This window comes from Dama dama, chromosome 1 (genome assembly GCF_033118175.1).
Source record: "Dama dama isolate Ldn47 chromosome 1, ASM3311817v1, whole genome shotgun sequence".
Lineage (NCBI taxonomy): Eukaryota > Metazoa > Chordata > Mammalia > Artiodactyla > Cervidae > Dama > Dama dama.
Genome location: NC_083681.1, coordinates 55,460,684 through 55,485,198, shown reverse-complemented (window position 1 = coordinate 55,485,198; position 24,515 = coordinate 55,460,684). Strand labels below are relative to the sequence as shown.

Sequence of the window (24,515 nt, the reverse complement as noted above, 5' to 3'; positions counted from 1 at the left end):
TGCCTGGAAAATTTCACGGACAGAGGAGCTACAGTCCATGGGAGTGGACATGACCGAGAGTGCGACACGGGCATGCGCACGCGCACACACACACACACACACACACACACACTACCATAGGAGCAGAGAAGACGGGGCTTACGAAAGAAGCCAGAGAAAGCAAGAATGATGCCATTAGCCCAACAAACACAGTAAATGTGGATGTTATCAAATCATTTGAACAAAACCATTAGAGAAAGATTTCAAACGCTTTGTTACTCTTTAAAAAAGAACCAGTATGGATATTATCACATTTTTTTAGTGCTCAAAATGAGATGAGAGAAGTAAAGAGTTACTGAACTCATCTTACTAAGGAAATGAGGAAGTGGGATGGTGGCTGTCCTTTTTCAAAGGAGAAATCAGAAAATTAGATAAATTAATGGCAGGAGAAAAAACCAAACCTTTTGAGCTATTTAAAGTCACATAATATACTATAAAGTAAAAAAATAAAAATGAGGTGGATGACTATTTATCCTGAAAGGCAGACTGGCCACTTAATCTATGTCTCATTCAAGGGTTGTTTTTATCCAAATGTTTCAAAATATTCTCTTGTCACTGTTTATTATATCACATTAAAGCCTGATCTTTCAAAAAACCTCTACAGTTTATTTCCTTTCGAAACTCCATTTAGAGTGCAAAGAAATAAAACAGAATATCACCTCTCTCCATACAATATTTTATATTTTGCCACTAGAAAGCAAACCACCAATTTTTGCTAAAATGTATTAGCTTTACTGAGATGCAATTCACATGTGTGTGTGCATGCTCTGTCATGTCTGACTCTGTGCAACCCCATGGACTATAGTCCGTCAGGCTCCTCTGTCCATGGGACTCTCCAGGCAAGAGATCTTTCTACTGATCTCTACTCCACTGATCTTTCTACTGTCTACAGTTTTGTCTTTTCCAAACTGTCATACAGTTGGAATCATATAGTAAGTAGCCTTTTCAGTTCTGCCAAGAGAACACACTGGTCATAGCAAACACCTTCTTACAATAACACAAGAGAAGACTCTACACATGGACATCACCAGATGGTCAACACCGAAATCAAACTGATTATATTCTTTGCAGCCAAAGATGGAGAAGCTCTATACACTCAGCAAAAACAAGACCAGAAGCTGACTGTGGTTCAGATCATGAACTCCTTATTGTCAAATTCAGACTTAAATTAAAGAAAGTAGGGAAAACCATTAGACCATTCAGGTATGACCTAAATGAAATCCTTTATGATTATACAGAGGAAGTGACAAATAGATTAAAGGGATTAGATCTGATAGACAGCGAGCCTTAAGAACTATGGACAGAGGTTGATGACATTGTACAGGAGGCTGTGACCAAGACCATCCCCAGGAAAAAGAAATGCAAAAAGGCAAAATGGTTGTCTGAGAAGGCCTTACAAATATATGAGAAAAGAAGAAAAGCAAAAGGCAAAGGAGAAAAGGAAAGATATATCCATCTGAAGAATAGCAAGGAGAGAAAAGAAAGCCTTCCTAAGTGATCAGTGCAAAGAAATAGAGGAAAACAATAGAATGGGAAAGACTAGAGATCTCTTCAAGATAATTAGAGATACCAAAGGAACATTTCATGCAAAGATGGGCACAATAAAGGACAGAAATGGTATGGACCTTACAGAAGCAGAAGATATTAAGAAGAGGTAGCAAGAATACACAGAACTATACAAAACAGATCTTCATGACCTGGATAACTACGATGGTATGATCATTCACCTAGAGCCAGACATCCTGGAGTGCAAAGTAAAGTGGGCCTTAGGAAGCACCACTACGAACAAAGCTAGTGGAGGAGATGGGAATACCAGACCACCTTACCTGCCTCCTGAGATATCTGTACGCAGGTCAAGAAGCAACAGTTAGAACAGGACATGGAACAATGGACTGATTCCAAATTGGGAAGGAGTACATCAAGGTTGTATATTGTCACCTTGTTTATTTAACTTATATGCAGAGTACATTATGTGAAATGCCAGGGCTGGATGAAGCACAAGTTGCAATCAAGATTGCCAGGAGAAATATCAATAACTTCAGATATGCAGATGACACCACCCTTATGGCAGAAAATGAAGAGGAACTAAAGAGCCTCTTGAAGAAAGTGAAAGAGGAGAGTAAAAAAGTTGGCTTAAAACTCAAAATCCAGAAAACTAAGATCATGGCATCCGGCCCTAGCACTTCATGGCAAATATATGGGGAAACAGTGGAAACAGTGACAGACTTTATTTTCTTGGTCTCCAAAATCACTGCAGATGGTGGCTGCAGTCATGAAATTAAAAGATGCTTGCTCCTTGGAAGAAAAGCTATGACCAACCTAGAGAGCATACGAAAAAGCAGAGACATTACTTTGCCAACACAGGTCCATCCAGTCAAAGCTATAGCTTTTCCAGGAGTCATGTATGGATATGAGAATTGGACCATGAAGAAAGCTGAGAGCCGAAGAACTGAAAGTTTTGAACTGTGATGTTGGAGAGGACTCCTGAGAGTCCCTTGGACTGCAAGGAGATCAAACCAGAATATTCACTGGAAGGACTGATGCTGAAACTCCAATACGTTGGCCACCTGATGTGAAGAACTGACTCACTGGAAAAGACCCTGATGCTGGGAAAGACTGAAGGCAGGAGAAGGGGACAAGAGGATGAGATGGTTGGACGACACCACTGACTCAAAGGACATGAGTTGGAGCAAGCTCTGGGCGTTGGTGATGGACAGGGAAAGCCTGGCATGTTGCAGTCCATGGGGTCGCAAAGGGTCAGACATGATTGAGCGACTGAACTCAATTAAACTGAACTATGAACAATCCTGGGAAATCCCATGAACGGAGGAGCGTGGTAGGCTACAGTCCATGGGATCGCAAAGAGTCGGACACGACTGAGCGACTTCACTTTCACTTTTACCAACATTCCAAGCATTTCCATTGGGACAAAGGAGTGAATAAGAGGTAAAATGTTTCCTGTCCTAAGAACTTTTAGGAAGCCACTGAAAATATGAGAGAGGCCATTTCAAAGCTAAGGGAGTCTATGCAAAGGGGTTACTACCTTGTCTAGTGAGTCAGAAGAGGGATATCAGGAGAAGTAACACATAAGCTAGGACTAGAAGAAGAACAAATTGGAGTTAAATAGGTGAAAAGAACTTTTTAAAAATGAGATCATTCTATGTAGAAGGATCATCCAACATAAAGGAATGACAATGCACTCAAAGAAGTAAAAGAGCTTGGCTTCGACTATAAACATTGTTGCATCCAGTGAGAATATTGCCATGATTTGCAGGCAGTAAACTGAAAAGAGCTTTTAAAGTCATGCTATGATTTGAACTTCATCCTAAACACAAAGTAAGTTGTTGAAAACTACATCCACATACACAAATACATAAGTGCACACACATGTTAACAGGGCTAACTTCTGCATTAAAAAATATTACTGTGGTTACAAAGCAGGAAAATGTTTACAGGAGTAGTTTCCTTACTTTGATAGCAAGAAAAAATTGTTTAGGAACTCCATATATGTGCATTTATTTATAAATTGTATACACACTGCTGTGTTAAAATACTACATATATTTTTAAACATGTAAAATAGAAATTTAAAAAAATGATATAAATAAATACAAACAGGAGTTAGCTTTCTTCCTGCCCCAACAGATCATTTTTCTCACTACCTGGGGAATGAGCATCCCACTTGATGATTGTTAGTTTTAATGATAAAGACTAAACTCCTTGCAAGGCATATGTGGAGTTTTGTAATTTGGCTCCATTCAGTTCATTTTACTGAACTTGTAGTTCAGTTACACCTGACTGCTTACTTCTCTCATCTCAACACTATCATCTTCTAATCTGTTCTGCCTTTGTTCACTGCTTACCCTGTTCTTTCGGCCTGGAATACTTACCCCTTTCATTATTCAATCCTACCTGCCTCTGGTGACTCAACAGTAAAGAATCTTCCTACAATGTGGAGATGTGGGTTCAGTCCTTGGGTTGGGGAGATCCCCTGGAGAAGGGAATAGCAACCTACTCCAGTATTTATGCCTGGGAAACCTCACTGACAGAGGAGCCTGGCAGGCTATTGTACATGGGGTTGCAAGAGATAGACATGACTTATTGACCAAACCACCACCGCCACCTGCCACTAGCCTTTGTCTCTGCTTACTGAAATCTCATGTAACTTCTGCTGCTGCTAAGTCACTTCAGTCGTGTCCGACTCTCTGCGACCCCACAGATGGCAGCCACCAGGCTCCTCCGTCCCTGGGATTCTCCAGGCAAGAACACTGGAGTGGGTTGCCATTTCCTTCTCCAGTGCATGAAAGTAAAAAGTGAAAGTGAAGTCGCTCAGTCATGTCCGACTCTTAGCGACGCCATGGACTGCAGCCTACCAGGCTCCTCCATTCATGAGATTTTCCAGGCAAGAGTACTGGAGTGGGGTGCCATTACCTTCTCTGCATGTAACTTCTAGATCCAATTTATTTTGCGATTTTCATTCCTTTCAGCTTTTGCCTTTTCAAACAATTTCAAACTTTAGAATGTTGAAAGAATAGTCTAATGAATTCCTGTAAATGCTCTATTCAGATTTACCAACTTTAATAATTTACATATGCATATATAAATTATTATCTTTCTGAAACATCTGTGTAAATTGGATGCATCATGTCCCCCTTAATACTTCAGTGTATATCCCAAATCCATTTTATTTATTTGTTTTTACAACTCAAGCAGGCAAGATTTACTGGGCAAGCAGCAAGCAGAACCTTCTTGAGACATGAGTAGCCCTGTTCCATTCTGGCTTCCCTCTTTCATATCTCTTGTTCCCTCCCCTGAGCAGTGCCTGCCAGATCCATTTTAAATGGCACCTCCTAACTTAAATCTTCCTCTGTTTTCGCCCCAGTTAAGTCAACCATACAAGGCATCTAAGAAATAACGTCTGGCTACACCAGTAGTTTTCAGTTTTTGGAGAACACTATTTTGCCTCAAGATCTTTACAAATGCTAGGCCCTTGTCCCAGAAACTCCTGATTCAGTGGGTGTGCTGGTACCTGTGTGCTGGTATTTTAAAGGCCTATCAATGATTTGTTGAACCTTAAATGTGAAAGATCACTGTTAAATTCAAAGATTCTAAGACAAAGTATGGTCCAGGTTTCTATAGCTCACTAAATAATCTCCGACTCAATGGACATGAGTTTGAGTAAACTCCAGGAATTGGTGATGGACAGGGAGGCTTGGCGTGTTGTAGTCCTTGGGGTTGCAGAGTCAGACACAACAGAGTGACTGAACTGAACTGAACTGGAACTGATAGAATCTCTAGAACCTAGCACAGAACCAGGCATAGAGAACACTTATTAAGTGTTTGGTGACTGGTTGATTTTTTTTCCTTTCTTCCTTTTTTTCTTTTTCCTTCTCCATGATCCAGCATTTCGCATTAAAGTAAGAATATGTGTATGACTAGTAGAGGAAATGTTAGGAACGAATTGATAAAATATAACAGGAGAAATAAATGAGTACCAAAGAGAAAAAAATATTATTTGGGAATAATGTGGACAATAGAACAGAAAGCCTTGCCTGGCAAGGTAACATCTGAGTTAGAGAGATTCACAGGCAGAGAGAGTGAGGCAGACTGTATAAACACAGTACACACATACAGTTTGAGTCTAAATATTTACCCTAAAACAACACTCTGATTCTGCGTGAGCACTGCTGATTCTCGCTGCTATGGGTTAGTGTTCTGCGCTGCCACCACCTCAGGCCCAGGGCGCTCCTCCCCTCCGTCCCCACAGCAGCACGCCGCTTCCAGGCAAAGGCCAATTGGGCTCTTGTGGTCTAGGGCACCACCTGGTCTCTAAGTACTTCATGTCATTTATCACCTTTCTCTCCTGTATCAACCATCGCCACCTGACTAATGGACTGTTCACAAAGTCCCTAATACCTCCTGTCCCATTTACCTGTGCTTCCTCACTTTCCTGAGTTTTCAAAAGAACTGCCTCTATTTCCTTACCTCTCTTTCTGATCCCTTCCTCAAAACTATTCACACCACTGAAAAAGCCTTTCTTTTATCCTCCTCAATCTCTTAATAGTATTTAATAAGCAAGACATGTTCCGCTCTAGTTTTCTGTAACATCTTGTTCTGCTGGTTTTCCTATCTTGGTGTTGCTTCCTCATAGGTTCCTTGGTTGGCTCCTTCTACGCTTAACATGTAAATCAGGGTCTGTAAATTCAAATACCTAGAGAGATATTTGACTAAAACATGCTAAGTTAAAAAAACAAACAAGAAACGGTGTAGAGACTGTGCTCAACTGGACAGACCATACTAAAGAACAGAGCTTAGACTGATTGCCCCTACATAGAAATATAGGCTTAGTGATGTTGCATTTTCAAATTATTCAAGAGAAAGCAAAAATCTGAATTTTTATGGGAACTCTCAATTTTCAAATGTGGGAAATTAATTTAAAGCATTTAAAATTTTTAAATATGGCAATTAAAACATGTCAGGATGCCAGATTCTGCCTTTGGGTGATGAACCTGTGGTATTTATGTTTCTCTTTGGGCTTTCTTCTCTCAATATATTCATCCTCTTGGTGATCTCATCAGTTCCCATGGCTTCAAATTATAACAATGATGTCTACACCTCACCTCTAAAATTCCAATGCCATGTATTTAAATGCCTACTTAGCTCTTCATTTAATGTCTCACAGGCATTTCAAACTCAATATAATCAAAACAATGCCAGATTTTCTCTTTCCACAGTTGTCCAAACTGGAAACCTAAAAAGAAACTTTGAAAATCTTTCCTTTTTTCCAACTCCCACTTTTAATCCATTAATGAGTCCAATAGGCATTAACTCCACAATACATCCTGAGTCATCCACTTTTCACTCCAATCCCAAAGAAAGGCAATGCCAAAGAATGCTCAAACTACAGCACAACTGCACTCTAGTGCACACGCTAGTAAAGTGATGCTTAAAATTCTCCAAGCCAGGCTTCAGCAATACGTGAACCATGAACTTCCAGATGTTCAAGCTGGTTTTAGAAAAGGCAGAGGAATCAGAGATCAAATTGCCAACATCCGCTGGATCATCAAAAAAGCAAGAGAGTTCTAGAAAAACATGTATTTCTGCTTTACTGACTATGCCAAAGCCTTTGACTGTGTGGATCACAATAAACTGTGGAAAATTCTGAAAAAGATGGGCATACCAGGCCACTTGACCTGCCTCTTGAGAAACCTGTATGCAGGTCAGGAAGTAACAGTTAGAACTGGAATGGAACAACAGACTGATTCCAAACAGGAAAAGCAGTACATCAAGGCTGTATATTGTCACCCTGCTTATTTAACTTCTATACAGAGTACATCATGAGAAACGCTGGGATGGAGGAAGCACAAGCTGGAATCAAGATTGCTGGGAGAAATATCAATAACCTCAGATATGCAGATGACACCACCCTTGTGGCAGAAAGTGAAGAGGAACTAAAACGCCTCTTGATGAAAGTGAAAGAGGAGAGTGAAAAAGGTGGCTTAAAGCTCAACATTCAGAAAACTAAGATCATGGCATCTGGTCCCATCACTTCAAGGCAAATAGATGGGGAAACAGTGGAAACAGTGACTGACTTTATTTTTCTGGGTTTCAAAACCACTGCAGATGGTGATTGCAGCCATGAAATTAAAAGACACTTACTCCTTGGAAGGAAAGTTATGACCAACCTAGACAGCATATTAACAAGCAGACATTACTTTGTCATCACAGGTCCGTCTAGTCAAGGCTATGGTGTTTCCAGTGGTCATGTATGGATGTGAGAGATGGACTATAAAGAAAGCTGAGTGCAGAAGAATTGATGCTTTTGAACTGTGGTGTTGGAGAAGACTCTTGAGTCCTTTGGACTGCCAAGGAGATCCAACCAGTCCATCCTAAAGGAGATCATTCCTGGGTGTGTTCATTGGAAGGACTGATGTTGAAACTCCAATACTTTGGCCACCTGATGCAAAGAGCTGACTCATTTGAAAAGACCCTGATGCTGGGAAAGATTGAGGGCAGGAGGAGAAGGGCATGACAGAGGATGAGATGACTGGATGGCTTCACTGACTCTATGGACATGGGTTTGGGTAGACTCTGGGGGTTGGTGATAGACAGAGAGGCCTGGCGTGCTGCGGTTCATGCAGTCGCAGAGTTGGACACGATTGAGCGGCTGAACTGAATTGAATATCCACTTTTCTCCGATCTCCACTGATGCTATCCTAGTCTAAGCCATTATCACCTCTCACTTGGGCCATTGCAGTAGTCTCTGTTGACTGGTTTTCCAGCTTGCACTCTTACTGTCCACAAATAGATTCTCCCCAGATACTCAGGGAGATGTTTTAAAAAACACAAATAGGATCATGTCACTCTCTTGCTAAAACCCTCCACTGGCTTTTAGAATAATATCCATACTCTTCACTCTGGCCTATGGTGAGACCTGACGTGATCTGGCCCATGCCTAAATCTCTCCAACATCATGTTCTGCTACTTTTCCTCTTAACTACTAATGAGTATTAAGAGAAAATCAAAAAGTAAACAGATAATACAATATGATGCATTAAGTGCTGTGATAAAGATATGCATCATATTCAGTGGGTCATCTAATTCTATCAAGGGGCTGAGGAAGGTTTAAAAGGAAGGCTTTCTAGAAGAAATGACACTTAACTGAGTCCTGACTGACATACATGCCAAGTTCACCAGCTAAGAGGTTAAAGGTAGAGATATAAAAATATATACAGTACTAAAAACAGCTAATAGGCTGATACAGCTCAAGTATAAGGTACATGTGTGAGAGTTATGGAAAATGAGACTAGTAAGGCAGAGGGTCCAGGTTAGGACCAACTTGCCTAGGAATATAGATTTTCAAATAGGTTATCTCATTCAAAGAGAAAAAATGGTTGAATCAAAAGAGGCACACTGCCTAAAGAGAACACTGGTAAAATTTAGCTAGTAAGTCAGTTTTCACCAGTGACAAGCTACAATTTATCAGCAAGTACATACTTTGTAACATATTCAAATTGACACAAATAAGAAATTCAAGGTCAGGAAACTTGAGTTCTTTTAGCTAAGAAACAAATGCTAAATGTGTTAAAGCAAAACAATACTCATTGAGCCTTGAATTATACACATTAGAAATTCTGACAATATTTTAGAAAGGAATCTAAGCATTGTCCTTTTCTTTCTTTTGCAAATTAATTGATTCAATCACACAGAGAATAAAATATTTAATTAATGTAAGGGTGATTCAGCCAACATTTCATCGCAGTCTCCCTTAAAAAGTCTGAGACATCAAAGTGAAAATAAAATTCACATTTTTAGGAACTGTCTACAGCATTCCGAAAAACAAATAACAGGGAAAAACAACTTTGCCGACATGGTTATGGCTATACGTAGTAAAAACTTAGGCAGTCAAATTAGTAATGGAATCAGATAAAGAGGTCAAATGCACCAATGTATCTAGTTAGAATTTTCTAACTAGATGTTCATATTCACAGCATTTTACCATGGTTTAAAGAGTCTCTCAAGCATATAAACAATTTCACCAGGTTGGAACTTCTTGATTCAAATATTTTGGTATACTACCATACTTTTTCAAGGTTACAACAGACTACAGATATGTTCTGATACACATCTCTTTTGATCCATTTGACGTCTGACCACAGTGAGGAAACAGTGTACAACTTAACCATCTGAGTGTTCAGAAGCAGGAAACTTTGGAAGATGTGACTACGGCAGAATGGTCAGAGAGATGTAAAAATTACTAGATTTGAAGATGGAGGAAAAGAGACCAAGTCAAGATGCAGAAGACAGTATGTGGGCAAGCCACATAAACTGGAAAGGACAAGGAAATTGACTCTCCCCCTACAATCTTCAGAAAGGAACTCAGGCTCTCCCCCGACAGCCTTCAGAAAGGACAGAAATGTTGACATTAGCCAACTGAGACTTGTATCAGAATTCTAGTTTAAAGAATTGCAAAATAATAAACTTACCCTTTTTTTTTTTTTTGGTACTTTGTTAGAGGAGCAGTAGAAAACCAATACAGGGCTGATTTTTAAAGTGTTTTTAAAACAAGCATTAGGTTCTTAATCCCTCTCTTTTTAACAGCAAGTTTTACTGAGATCTATTAGAAAAATAATGAGAGGACATTTTTTTGTTTTTCCATTGATCTGTTATGAATATCTCTTCCTTTCATAAAATGTACATATTTGGGATATAATATAGTAGAAAAATAAACAAAAAGAAAGAAAAAGATAAAGGGATTGGGTAGTTCCAAAGCAATTATAACCAGGCAGGTGGACTAAAGTGAAATCTGGCTTACCAGAAGACCAGGCAGTTGCTCAGGGACATGGGATGTTAGTAATGTTTTTCACTCTTACCTTCCCTCATTCTTCCTCACTGTACTTGGTACCTTTCCATCATAACACCACACTGTTGGTACATTGTTGCTGCTGTTTAGTTGCTAAGTCCAGTCCAACTCTTTTGTGACCCCATGGGCTGGTTCATGGGATTCTCCAGGCAAGAATACTGGAGTGGGTTGCCATTTCCTTCTCCAGGGGATCTTCCTGACCAAGGGAGTGAACCTGCAACTCCTCCCGAGTCTCCTGCATTGCAGGCGGGTTCTTTTACAGCTGAGCCAGCAGGAAAGCCCCTGTTAGTGCACACTTAATTATAAATTTATCAGATTAATTTGTTTCCCTTGCTAAACTCTAAGCTCCAATGAACAATGGTTTGAGAGTTATGTGTGTGCTAAGTCACTTCAGCCATTCATGTTCGACTCTTTGTGACCCCAAAGACGGTAGCCTGCCATGGTCCTCTGTCCATGGGATTCTCCAGGCAAGAATACTGGAGTGGGTTGCCATGACCTGCTCCAGGAGATCTTCCCAACCAGGGATCAAACCCAAGTCTCCTACATCTCCTGCATTGGCAGGCAGGTTCTTTACCACTAGCACCACCTGGGACGCTTCAGAGTTATACCTAACACATAACTAGGTATAACTGATTCTTAGTAAAAATCTGCTGAATAAATTTTAAAAATTACTAAAATAGGCTCTGAGCCAGAACACAATGACCCTCATGACAATCTGCTCCTAATATACTTCTACACAACATCAAAGTTCCCAATTCTTTTTGCAAAATCTCCCTCAATGCCAAAAAGTTCATATCAATTAAGTAATTATTATAGATTTTTGGTCATAAATACACACAGAAATGCATTGATTAATACCTCTAATACTTCTTTAAATAGTGGTGGAGAAAGACATACTTGCCTTGTTTTGACCTTCTAGGAATGCTTCTATTCCTAATGCTAGCTTCAAGATGGATCTGTGTATCTTATCATGTTAAGACAGGATTTGTGAATTCTTATTTCCTTGAGTTTTTCTTTTTAAATCAGAAATGGTTGCTGAATTTTGACAATGGCTTTTACAACATCTATGGAGATAATCATGTAGTTTTTCTTCTTAAATCAATTAATATAGTAAATAGAATTAATGGATCTCTTAAATTTGAATTATCTTCCATTCTAGAGACAAACTCCAGTTGTCTTGGTGTATTATTTCCCTAATGTGAGACTACATTCTGTTTACTACTTACTACTTTTTAAAAGAAGACAACAGAGAGATAAATTTACATAGCTTGTTTAATAACACAACTCCAAAAAAAACTTTTAAAACCAGAAGATGTTTTGTTCTTTAAGTTTGTCACAAATTCATTTGATAGCAAAGCCTGACGTAATTGGAAATGAGGCTATTTATAGTGATTATTAAGCCTAGTTAGTGTGAATATTTCCATGTTAAGCAGCAATATGGATATGTTCATCTGCAGGGTGCTGTCCCAGGTTTCAGCGGGCTTAGTATACTATACTAGCAAACATAGTCTATTAATTTTCTAGAATTAAAAAACAATCTGAGTTCAGAAATAATCTTGGTTCCAAGGATATGGATAAGGATCTGTTAACATATATTAGTGATATAATGAAAAGAAATTAAAAGAAAGAAATTGAGCTCATGGGCTTTCTCTGAACTTCAGAGAATGAATTCTATGAGGATGACTTTCCATGAAGAGATACTGATAACAAAGAGATCTGTCTAAAAATTATCCCCTAACATTCTTCAGTTAGAAGAAGGTTACAGGAAAAAATAATTTAGGAAGTTATGCTCCTCCACATAGTCACAAGAATACTAGAAGAGGGCAGATTACTGTATGTAAAATAGTTTCTCAAATCATCATATCTGTACAGAGATCAAACAATAACTTGAGGTCTTTAACTTGTAAAGGAAATCACTTAATAAAGAATGGATCCAGGCTTCCCTGGTAGCTCTGGTAAAGAATTCTCCTGCCAATACAGGAGACACAGGTTCGATCCCTGATAAGGGAAGATCCCACATGCCACAGAACAACTAAGCTTGTGTGCCACAACTACTGAGCCTGTTCTCTGGGAGTTGCAACTACTGAGCCCACGTGCTTAGAGCCCATGCTCCACAACAAGAGAAGCCACAACAATGAGAAGCCCATACACTGCAATTAGGGAGTAGCCCCCACTCACTGCAGCTAGAGAAAAGCCCACACAGCAATGAAGACCCAGCATAGCCAAAAATAAATAAATAAATAAAATTTTAAAGGATAGATTTCCTCTCTCTATATATAAAAAAGACACAGATCCTTGCAAGAGAGAATAAAAAATTCTCAAAATCAGAGACAAATAAGATTTACCTAATCTTGAACAATTAGGAGTGGTTGTTTGGATTCTACTTGTCAAGGACAAGAGGAAAAGTAGCTGCATCCTACTGGAAAAGAGTCTCAGTACCTATACATGCTATCACTGACTTAAAATGTTCTATATATATTTATTCTGCTCTACTATTTTCTTTCTTCCTTCAACACCACCTCTGAGATGTAGGAACTAAACATCCCTTCTTCTCTCACACAGTGTGCACATTCCTCCATGTCCTGTGTCCACTTGTTTTTATTTTTTAAACAAGAATTGAGATATACCATCAAATTCACTCAGTGTAAGTGTACAGTTTTAAGTTTTAGTAAATTTAAAGAGTTGTGCTACCATCATCGCAGTCCAGTTCTGTGAGAATTCCATCAACCCCCAAATTTCTTTATGCCTATTAGCAGTCAACATACACTCTAAATCACAAGTAACTAATTATTTGCTCTTTATCTCTATAATTTTGCTTCTTCTAGAAATTGCATATGAATAGGATCATACAATGTGGTCCTTTGCATCTTTTGGCTCCTTTCACTTGGCACAACGTTTCTTAGGTTCATTAATGATGTTATATGTATCAGTAGTTTGATCCTTTGGTTTGCTAATAATTTACATAGGATATTTGCACTGATAATCACGATATTAGTCCTTAAATTTATCTTTATGGCATTTTATTAGGTTGTTTGCCACATAAAAAGAATTTGGAAGTCTTCTTTCATTATCTATGCTTTGGAAAAATTTATGTAGTATTGGAACTATCTGGTCTTTGAAAGTTTACTAGAACTCTTTAAAACTATCTGGACACAGCAATGCTTGCAGAGGAATTCCTTAATAAGTTACTCTATTTCCTAAATAAAAATTAGTCTGATAAAGCTTTCTATCTTTTGGATCAATTCTGACAAATTGCATTTTCCTAGGAAATTAGCCAATTCTACATTTATTCATTTACATGGAGGTTTTGAAATTTATTCTTTTGTTTCAGTGGACATTTCCTCTTTGTCATTTCTTATTTTTTTAAATATTTTATTCATTTATTTATTTTTGGCTACACTAGGTGTTGGTTGTAGCATGTGGGCTTAGTTGACCCATAGCAAGTGGGATCTTAGTTCCCCAACCAGGGATCAAACCCTCATTCCCTACATTGGAAGGCAGATTCTTAACCACTGAAACATCAGGGAAGTCCCCATTTCTTATTTCAATGTTCATGTTTGCTTTCTTTTTTAAAAAATTATTGGTTCATTTATTTTTGGCAGTACGAAATGGCATGTGGGATCTTAGTTCCCTGACCAGGGATCAAACCAGCATTCCCTGCACTGAAAGCACAGTTTTAACCACTGGACTACCAGGGAAGTCCCTGCTTCTTTCTTCTAAAGTTAGCTAGTTGTCTACTTTTTTCTTAAAAAAAAATAGATTTTGATTCAGTAATTAGATCTACGTTTTTCTGTTCTCTATCTTGTCACTTTCTGCTTTTATCTTTATTTTATGGTTTTTTCCTTGCCTTTAGAGTTGAGATTTTAATTAATTTTTCACTTTTCATTTTTGTCTTTTATTATTAAGCCTATTTATTTATTGTTTAAGCCTATGGATTATCCTCTGATGGTGGCTTTATATAAATCCCCATAGATTCTGATATGCAAACTGTTTGTTGCAACTGTATTTTAGGAATCCTGTAATTTCCATTTCTATATTCCCTTTCAACCAAGAGTTAGTAGAAGATTTAAAATTTTAAAGAGCAAGATCTTTTTTATGGTTTGAATTTGTTGTTAATTTCTAGCATGGATGCACTGTGACCAGAGGATGTTGTTTTACTATTTCTACTTAATAGAACTTACTGTTTTTATAAATGTTCTGTGTGTACTTCAAAAGAGAGTATATTCTGTTATCAGGGTGTAAACTTCAGCATAAAACCATAAGATCGAGTTTATCGGTTATGCTCTTTAGGTCTTCCAGATAATGGTTGATATATTTTGTTCACCCCATTTGTCTTGTACTGAATGTAGCATATTAAAATCTGTTATTCTATTTCACTAGACCATATAATGTCCATACACTATTCTTCAGTTCTTATCCCATCATTGTTTTAATCTTAGATTTATAGTTAAATGTATTAAAAGTTCATTATCAGACATTTTGCCCAAGTCTGCCTAGTTTTCTCCTAGTTGAATGAACATCATTCTCCAGTCAACACAGTCAGTAGAGCTTTCTGTAATGAAGGTGATGTTCTATACCTGCACTGCCCAATGTGGCGACCATAAGCCACATATGGATACTGAGTGCTTTAAACATGGCTAATGTGACAGAGGAACTGAAATTTACATTTTATTTAACTTTCACTTATTTAAATTTAAACTGCCACATGTGGTTAGCAGCTACTAAATTAAACAGAGCAATACTCATGGATTCATCTGGAAGGAGTCATGTGTGCAGTTTTCAAAGAGTACTTATATGTTTAAAACTGTTTTTCCACAACCTGGATACCTGAAAAACAATTTGGTTAGAATATAAAATCCTTGGTTTGCACTAAAAATGCAGTTACACTGATGCTTTTCTTTTTTATGTTGCTGATGTCTAGTGCCAGCCTAATTTTCTTGCCCTTATGAGTAATCTGGTCTTTTTCCCTAGAGCTGTGAGAATTTTTTTTAATTTTTATTTTTAAAATCCAGTAATTTTACTAGTCTTTTTCAGAGTTGACCATTCCAAGTCAGTTTTACAATACAAAAATGCACCTTTCAAAATCTAGATTCAGGTCTTCCATTTTCAAAAAGTCATCTTTCAAATTAATTTTAAAACTATAGTTTTATATATAAGATCTGTATCATTGTTTTATTTTCCTTTTTCAGGAACTTCAATTACAATCATATTGAATCTTCTTTGCTTGTCTTCCATCTCACTTTTTCTCTGACTCTTTATTTCTTTATCTCATTTTCATTCTCTTGCTGTGTCTCTTTCTTTTTCTTTTTCCTTTCTTAAATAGTCTTTATTAAATACTCAACACATTGTAATTCAGGATTCATTTCTTTCCTAAGTTTAATCAATTTAATTTTATTTCTTTGGGGAGGTGAGGAAGCTATTTCAGTTAATATTTTTTAATTAATTTTTATTGGTGTTTAAAGCTAATTTTATTAGTTTTTAAATTTTTATCCATTTTTTGGTTTGAGGCTAATTCAGTTAGGAATATTGTACTGCAGTTTCTTTCTGCTTTATAATTAGTAGTGGGAAAAGCATAACCATGAGCCAAAAGGTATTGATTCTCATTTTCTGTTTTCTTATTACAGTAACTGCATAGATGCAGACTGACTTTGATGGGGTCTATTTTATGGAAAGAGTAAAGGTTTGGGGGGACTTAAAAGATTCCTAGTTTGAGACTGCCCCCTTCTGAATAAAGAAGGTTACATTCCCTTTTCATACATAGGTATATTTGTTATATTATCCTTGTTCTTTTCTGGATGCTTGAAATATCTTGTTGTTTTTTTTTTTAATTTACTCAAAACAGTTCAAATACTGGCAAGATTTGTGTAATTTAATTCAGAAGTTTCAGAATATGCTCAAGTTGTGTAATAAACAACACGAAATCAAGAAACAATTTTAGGAATGAATAAGAAAAACCAACTGAATATTGTACATTATTTTTTTTTACATCATTTTTAGATGAAGTGTTATACATACCTGTGAGTGCTAAATAGGAAGCAATGTACCGCTTTTCCAGTCCACTTCTAATACTCTGCATCGCACCAAAAATTGGAGGTAAAATCATAATCAGGTTACTCACTGTATTCCCTACAGAAAAAGAAAAAGCACAAGAAGATAATGAGATTAATCAATATTAATTTAAATTAAAAGGAGGTGGCTCAGTGCTACAGATTTCACCTGCCAATGCAGAAGATGCAGGAGACATGGGTTCGGTCCCTGGGTTGGAAAGATCCTCTGGAGAAGGAAATGGCAAGTCACTCCAGTATTCTTGTCTAGAAAATCCCAGGGAGAGAGAAGCCTGGCGGGCTACAGTCCGTGGGGTCACAAAGAGTTGGACACCACTGAGTGACTGAGCACACACATATGCACTTAAAGATACACAGTTAGCCTTTAGCAAAAATTAAGTAGGTGACTTCTTAGAAAGATGATGGAAAGATATTTACAAGGTGCTAAAGGACAGTAATTTTCTCCTCAACAAAAATTTCTTACAGAAATTGAAGCAAAATAAAGATACCTTCAGACAAATGAAACTAAGAATTTTCAACCAGAATATCTACTAGAGGAAATAAATTCTCAAGGTAAAAAGCAAAAGTATCTCAGAATAAACCTCAAAGATAACAGCAAAAATTGAGTCGGAAAAAGCAGCTTATACCAATGCTTCTGAAAGAGCGGTCCATTTTGCCTTTAAAAAAAACATTTTACTTGTTTAGATTTCATCATTCATCTTCATGCAGTTTCTTCAAGGATTTATAGGTACTGTATTCCTTTACTTCCTAAGCGCTTGAGAATATTGTCTTTTGCTTTATACTCAAAAGATAACTTAGTTATAAAATTTTGGTGTCTTTTTTTCAAAAGTTTTTAAGTACTATTATACTGTCTTCCAGACTGAATATTACTATGAAGAACTTTAAAGCTAGTCTGAATTTTTTGTACGTGACTTCCTTTTTTGTCTGTACTCCTGATGAATTCTTTCTTTCTACTTGACTGTGTATTTGAGTACAAATGGGCATCCAGATAAGACAGATTTTACACCTACCCTATCGCTATATACAGCTAAGGAAATACAGTATTAAATTAAAGACATTGCTGACTCAAGTTAGACTGACAATCTAACTGCAGCTGTGGTGCTACTGATATAATTTACAATAACCTCAACACAGGTCATATACCTAGGTATAAATCTAACAAAAGGTGTGCAAGATATAATACTAATAAAACTCCCAGCAGGCTTTTTGGGGACAAATTGATAACCTGATTCTAAACTTGATTCAAGACATCTTGTGTACCAACAAAACTAGAATATTTATACAACTAGATATCAAGGCCTATTAAGAAGAAGATAAAGAAGTAGAACAAATACGATTCCAAGAACAAACTAAAATTTAGCCACTATATTTATGACAAACATGACCCTGAATACAGTATGAAAAGGACAGTGTATTCAATAAAGGTAAACGGATCAACTGGCTATTTAATTTACATGGGGAAAAAAATGAATCTGGACCCCAACCTCACATTTCTTATACAAAAAATAAATTCCAGATGTACTGCAGATCTAAATGTGAAAGGTAGAATAGTATAATTTTAGAAGAAAACATGGGAGAACATCTTCATGACCTTAGAGTGGCAAAGAGTTTTTCAATAGGACACAAAAACAATTAACCACAAAAGCAAAAAGATTAAACAGAAGCTAAGACTTTAAACCAAGAAGAATAACAGGTTGCTTTTAAAAAGATAATTTAAAGAATAATAGATATGAAATGACTTTGTAAATAAGAGGATAAATACATACTAATATAAATTTACTGAACAAAAAGAATGTACAAAAACTTATCACAGACTGAAAATTTTGGGTTAAAAATGCTATTAGTCTGGGTCCAATCAGGAGAGACAAGCCATAGTTATTTGAACAGGGAAAGTTTACTATAAAGAATCATTAACTATAAGAGGGAATTGTAGTAATGAGAGATTGGCTGTGCTGTACTAAGTCGCTTCAGTCATCTGACTCTTTGCAACTCTATGGAATGTAGCCCACCAGGCTCCTCTGTCCATGGGATTCTCCAGGCAAGAATATTGTAGTGGGTTGCCATGCCCTTCTCCAGGGGATCTTCCTGACCCAGAGACTGAACCTGTGTCTCCTGTGTCTCCTGTATTAGCAAGTGGGTTCTTTACCACTAGTGCCACCTGGGAAGTCCAAAAGATTGGCTCAGTTCAGTTCAGTCACTCAGTTGTGTCCAGCTCTTTGCAACCCCATGGACTGCAGCATGCCAGGCTTCCCTGTCCATCAGCAACTCCCAGAGTGTTCTCAAACTCATGTCCATCGAGTCAGCGACGCCATCCAACCATCTCATCCTCTATTGTTCCCTTTTCCTCCTGCCTTCAATCTTTTCCAGCATCAGGGTCTTCCCTAATGAGTCAGCTCTTTGCATCAGATGACCAAAGGTTCAGCTTCAGCATCAATCCTTCCAGTGAATATTCAGGATTGATTTTCTTTAGGATTGACTAGTTTGATCTCCTTGCAGTCCAAGGGATGCTTAAGAATCGTCTCCAACACCACAGTTCAAAAGCATCAATTCTTCAACACTCAGCTTTCTTTATGGTCCAACTCTCACATCCATATATGACTACAGGAAAAACCATAGCTTTGCCTAGACGGACCGTGATCAGCAAAGTAATGTCTCTGCTTTTTAATATGCTGTCTAGGTTGGTCATAACTTTTCTTCCAAGGAGCAACCATCTTTCAATTTCATGGCTGCACTCATCAACTGCAGTGATTTTGGAGCTCCAAAAAAATAAAGTCTGTCACTGTTTCCACTGTTTACCCATTTATTCGGCACAAAGTGATGGGACCAGATGCTGTGATCTGTGCTTTTTGAATGTTTAGTTTTAAGTCAGCCTTTTCACTCTCTGCTTTTGCCTTCATCAAGAAACTCTTCAGTTCCTCTTCACTTTCTGCCATAAGGGCAGTGTCATCTCCGTATTTGAGGTTATTGATATTTCTCCCGGCAATCTTGATCCCAGCTTGTGCTTCATCCAGCCCAGGATTTTGCATGATGCACTCTACATGTAAGTTAACAGGGTGACAATATACAGCCTTGACATACTTCTTTCCCAGTTTGGAACCAGTTTGTTGTTCCATGTCTAGTTCTGCTGCTTCTTGACCTGCAATACAGGTTTCTCAGGAGGCAGGTGAGGTGGTCTGGTATTCCCATCTCTTGAAGAATTTTTCACAGTTTGTGGTGATCCACACAGTCAAAGGCTTTACTGTAGCCGATAAAGCAGAAGTAGATGTTTTTCTGGAACTCTCTTGCTTTTTCAATGATTCAATGGATGTTAGCAGTTTGACCTCTGGTTCCTCTGCCTTTTCTAAATCTAGTTTGAACATCTGGAGGTTCTTGGTTAACGTCCTGTTGAAGCCTAGTTTGGAGAATTTTGAGCATTACTTTGCTAGCATGTGAGATGAGCACAACCGTGCAGTAGTTTGAGCATTCTTTGGCATTGCCTTTCTTTGGGATTGGAATAAAAACTGACCTTTTCCAGTCCTGTGGCCACTGCTGAGTTTTCCAAATTTGTTGGCGTATTGAGTGCAGCACTTTCACAGCATCATCTTTTAGGATTTGAAATAGCTCAACTGGAATTCCATCACCTCCACTAGCTTTGTTCATAGTGATGCTTTCTAAGGCCCACTTTACTTCACACTCCAGGATGTCTGGCTCTAGGTGAGTGATTACACCATTGTAGTTATCTAGGTCATTAAGATCTTTTTTTGTATAGTTCTTTGTATATTCTTGCCACCTTTACTTAATATCTTCTGCTTCTGTTAGGTCCATACCATTTCTGTCCTTTATCATGCCTATCTTTGTTCCCTTGGTATCTCTAATGATCTTGAAGAGATCTCTGGTCTTCCCCATTCTATTGTTTCCCTCTATTTCTTTGCACTGATCACTTAGGAAGGCTTTCTTATCTCTCTGCACTATTCTTCAAATGGATATATCTTTCTTTTTCTCCTCTGTCTTTCATTTCTCTTCTTTTCTCAGCTATTTGTAAGGCCTCCTCAGACAACCATTTTGCCTTTTTGCATATCTTCTTCTTGGGGATGGCTCTGATCACCACCTCCTACACAATGTTAGGAACCTCTATCCATAGTTCTTCAGGCACTTTGTCTATCAGGTCTAATCCCTTGAATCTATTTGTCACTTCTACTGTATAATAGTAAGGGATTTGATTTAGGTCATACCTAAATGGTCTAGTGGTTTTCCCTACTTTCCTCAATTTAAGTCTGAATTTTGCATAGGAACCTGGAATGTTAGGGCCATGAATCAAGGTAAATTGGAAGTTGTCAAACAGGAGATGGCAACAGTGACTATCAAACACCCTTAGGAACTTGTCCTTAATCTGCCCTCTAGGATGCCAAGGAAAAGTGATCACCTGGAGTGGGAAGCTAATGGCCACTGGTGCTGCTGACTGCAGTAGTGAATGAGCTGGCAATGGAGAAGCCACGTAAGCTTTAGGATCTGGGCACTGTGTGGGACAGAAGCTGGATGAACACTTACAGTGCAAGGGTCAGGCACTTAAGAAGCCACCAAGCCAGCACACCAGAACCAGGAAGGGAAAATCTTCCTCTTGCAATGTCTCTCCAGCGCCCTCTACTGACAAAATTTAACATCTGGCTAGTTGGCAAAGGAAACAAATTTAAAGCGCACAAGTCCATTTTCACAGAACACGCAATGAATGATGAATTTAGATCTAAGAGATAATATACTGATAACTATTATTGATAACAATTATAAAACTATGTTTTTACCAAAACATATGTTTATTATTGCTGGGCCAAACTATGCTTGGTGATGGTTCTCCAAGCACCAAAGTAAGAGAGTTTTAAGATAGTAAGGCAATGAATTTTTTTTTCATATTTTCTACAATGTGGTTATCTCCTGTTTTTATAATTTAAAATTAAGATATCAATAAAATAAATAAATGATAGAAAATAAAGGCTAAATTTCTTCTACTAAGAGTTTAATTGAGCTTGAGGTGCTTCCAGAAAATTCAATTAAAACAGGGTTTTTCCCCCCAGAAATAAAACTAGAGATTCATTCATATACCACACAATAGTGTACTAAAACATTAAAGTAAGAAAAACCTTTTTTTTCTAGAGGGAATCCTGTTTGGATACGGACAAAAGGGATTTTTTAAACTCTAAAAACTGTGGTATTTTTATACTCTGAAATACAGTATCTATGAATTCTCCTCTCAATACAAATTATGGGTGAGGCTGACAACATTTCAGTAATTTCAAAATTTATTAATCGGTAAAGTCATCTTTTAGCAAATGATAAGAAAACTCAAATATCAAAAGTATAAGAAAGAAGGTCAGGGGAAACAGGTAATGTGCAAAAGAGTTAAGTTTGAAATAATGCTGAATGAAGATGCAGTAGCTTCAGCATGACAGTAGGTGGAGGCAGCGTGCTCAGCAGTCTTAAAAAGGCTCCTAAATTGAGCAAAATACATGAGTCCTGGGGCAACGGAGTAGACAATTTAGAGCTCAGCTGTATTTACAATTGTATAACCACCACCCAGAGCTAAGGGTGAAAAAATAGAACCATTAAAACCTGGTGAAGCTTAAAAAGTGATATATACTGCTTCACTGCCACTGCCGAGGAGCCCTCCTGAGCAGTCAGCAAATGAGCTAGATGAAAGCAGTTACCGGTTTGAGCTGAAAGCAACCCGATACTTTCCTCAAAGCAAGTTCATTTTGTCAAATATTTTACTGCCTATCCAAGTGTTCAAATAATGTTAAAGACTCTCAGAGCTTCAGAGTCTTTGGAGCTGGAAAAAGGGAGATCAACTCATTTAATCTCAATTATAGAAGGCAACATTCTGTTCATACCTACTACCACTTTCTGTGTGAACTTGGCAATTTATGCTTAAGTCTTAGTTTCTTGACCTATAAAACACAGGAAAATACTATTTAAATAATTAAAATTATAAAAATAAATACAACCAAATAACACATTATAAAGATTATTTCTGATACGAGAAAGATCCATGGAACATTATATAGGAACTTCCACAATCTTGCTGTGCTAAAAATTAAGTGCTGCCTGGGAATTGTCTTAGTACTTAAATCAGCTCAAGAACAGTTGTCACAAGGGAGAAAGTCTGTCTTCCAATCCAGACCAATAACAAGGAGAGCCGAGTATTCTGATTCACCAAGTTTAAAATATACATGTATGTGTGCGTGTGTGTGTGTGTGTGTGTGTGTATGTTACAGGGGCTCCTTAGCAGCTATTTTTTTAAAGTCTTTGCTAAATTTGTTACAGTACTGCTTCTGTTCTATGTTTTAGTTTTTTGGCCACAAGGTATGTGGTATCTTAGCTCCCTGACCAGGGATCAAACCTGTACCTCCTGCATCGGAAGGCGAAGTCTTAACCACTGGAACACCAGGGAAGTCCCTTCTTAGCAGCTTTTAATTAAGACAGATATCAGAATAAAAACAAAAAACCAATACAGGTCTGTCTTACTTTAAAAAGTGATAAACACAAAGCAAGCTCAATTTGACAAATATTCATTAAGAATTTTTTATGGGCAAAGCACTGAGTCAGGAAATAGGAAGAAAGGTTTGCAACCCTGGTTCCTGTCCTGAGAAAGTGTATATATATATATATATATATACACACACACACAATTTAGTAGGAAAGACAAACAGATAAGCAGCTAGTAATGGAGAATGGCAGGATGAAAGGGCACAAACAGTATACAGAGGGAACCCAAGAAGGGCTTCAGTAAGGAGGTAGCACTTGACCTGTCTTGAAAGAAGGAAAGGTAAGTATTTATCATTATCAATACAAGAGCACCTTATTTTCTCTGCAGTACATATAGTAGCTTCAAAACATTATTTAGTTTATGAAAACTTTTTTCACATTATTTTTTAAAAAATCTCAGTTATACTTTCACTTTATTGCATTTAAGTTATAACAAAAATATTTTAAAATTACATATTATAAAAATGGAAATAATCACATTAAATTCAAGAAGAAGTACATTTTAGATTTGGGAAGAAAGGCCAAAAACATAGTGGTAAAGACATGAGAGAAGAACTGGGGAGCTCCTATCAATTATAGCTCAGGTAAACTCTTGCCTAACAAGACAGCGGTTATAGGGTGGGAAAGAAGAGCAAAAAGAGCGCTGGTGGTGGTTCAGTTGGCAAGTTGTGCTCAACTTTTGCGACCCTATGGACTGTCACCCACCATACTCCTCTGTCCATGGGATTTCCCAGACAAAAATACTGGAGGCAGTTGCCATTTCCTTCAGCAGGGGCTCTCCCAACCCAGGGACTGAACCCATGTCCCCAGGATTGCAAGCAGATTCTTTACCACTAAGCCACCGTGAGTGCATGCTAAGTTGCTTCAGTCTCTCTGACTCTTTGTGATGTTACGGACTATAGCCCACCAGGCCGCTCTGTCCATGGGATTCTCCAAGCAAGAATACTGGAGTGGGTTGCCGTGTCCTCCTCCAGGGGAATCTTCCCGGCCCAAGGATCAAAACCGTGTCTCTTACGTCTCTTGTATTGGCAGGTGGGTTCTTTACCATTAGCGACACCTGGGAAGCCCACTAAGCCACAAGGGAAACTCAAAAAGAGCATTACTTGTACACAAGACTGCTTTCAAAAAGGGTCAAAGATGAGAGCTGAACAGTGAGAATTAATAGTTAACAAATAAGCATGGTAGAGAAGAAGAGAGTCAGGAGGACAAGGGAAATAACATAGTCTTAAACTCATTCAAGAAACATTTGATGAAATCAAGATTTTTTATAATCCCTACTTCCTCTCCATTTTGATTAAAAGTTTCTTTGCAGGGCTCAACTCAATAAAGTCAGTTTTGCCTAATCATCCTACTGAAAATGATCATTCTCTTCTTATAGCACTTACTGTTCTAATCTTTCATCTGGCACTTAGCATAAACTGTCTTCCACAGACAGCTCTTTTCACTAAATCAGAATATAGATACTTATGTATTATCTCTTTAAGTTAAATTTCTTAAGAGCAGTTGCCTTACATTTACCCATTCATTCAATAG

The 24,515-nt window shown here is 37.7% G+C and overlaps 1 protein-coding gene across 1 annotated transcript in view; it reads right to left on the bottom strand.

The window, feature by feature from the left end:
* ACER3 (alkaline ceramidase 3) overlaps window positions 1-24,515 on the bottom strand; it is a 145,939-nt gene that overhangs the window by 77,337 nt on the left and 44,087 nt on the right. The window contains exon 2 of the mRNA XM_061150906.1: window positions 16,417-16,527. Within this exon, the coding sequence (XP_061006889.1) occupies window positions 16,417-16,527 (111 nt within the window). The remainder of the gene's footprint in view (window positions 1-16,416; window positions 16,528-24,515) is intronic.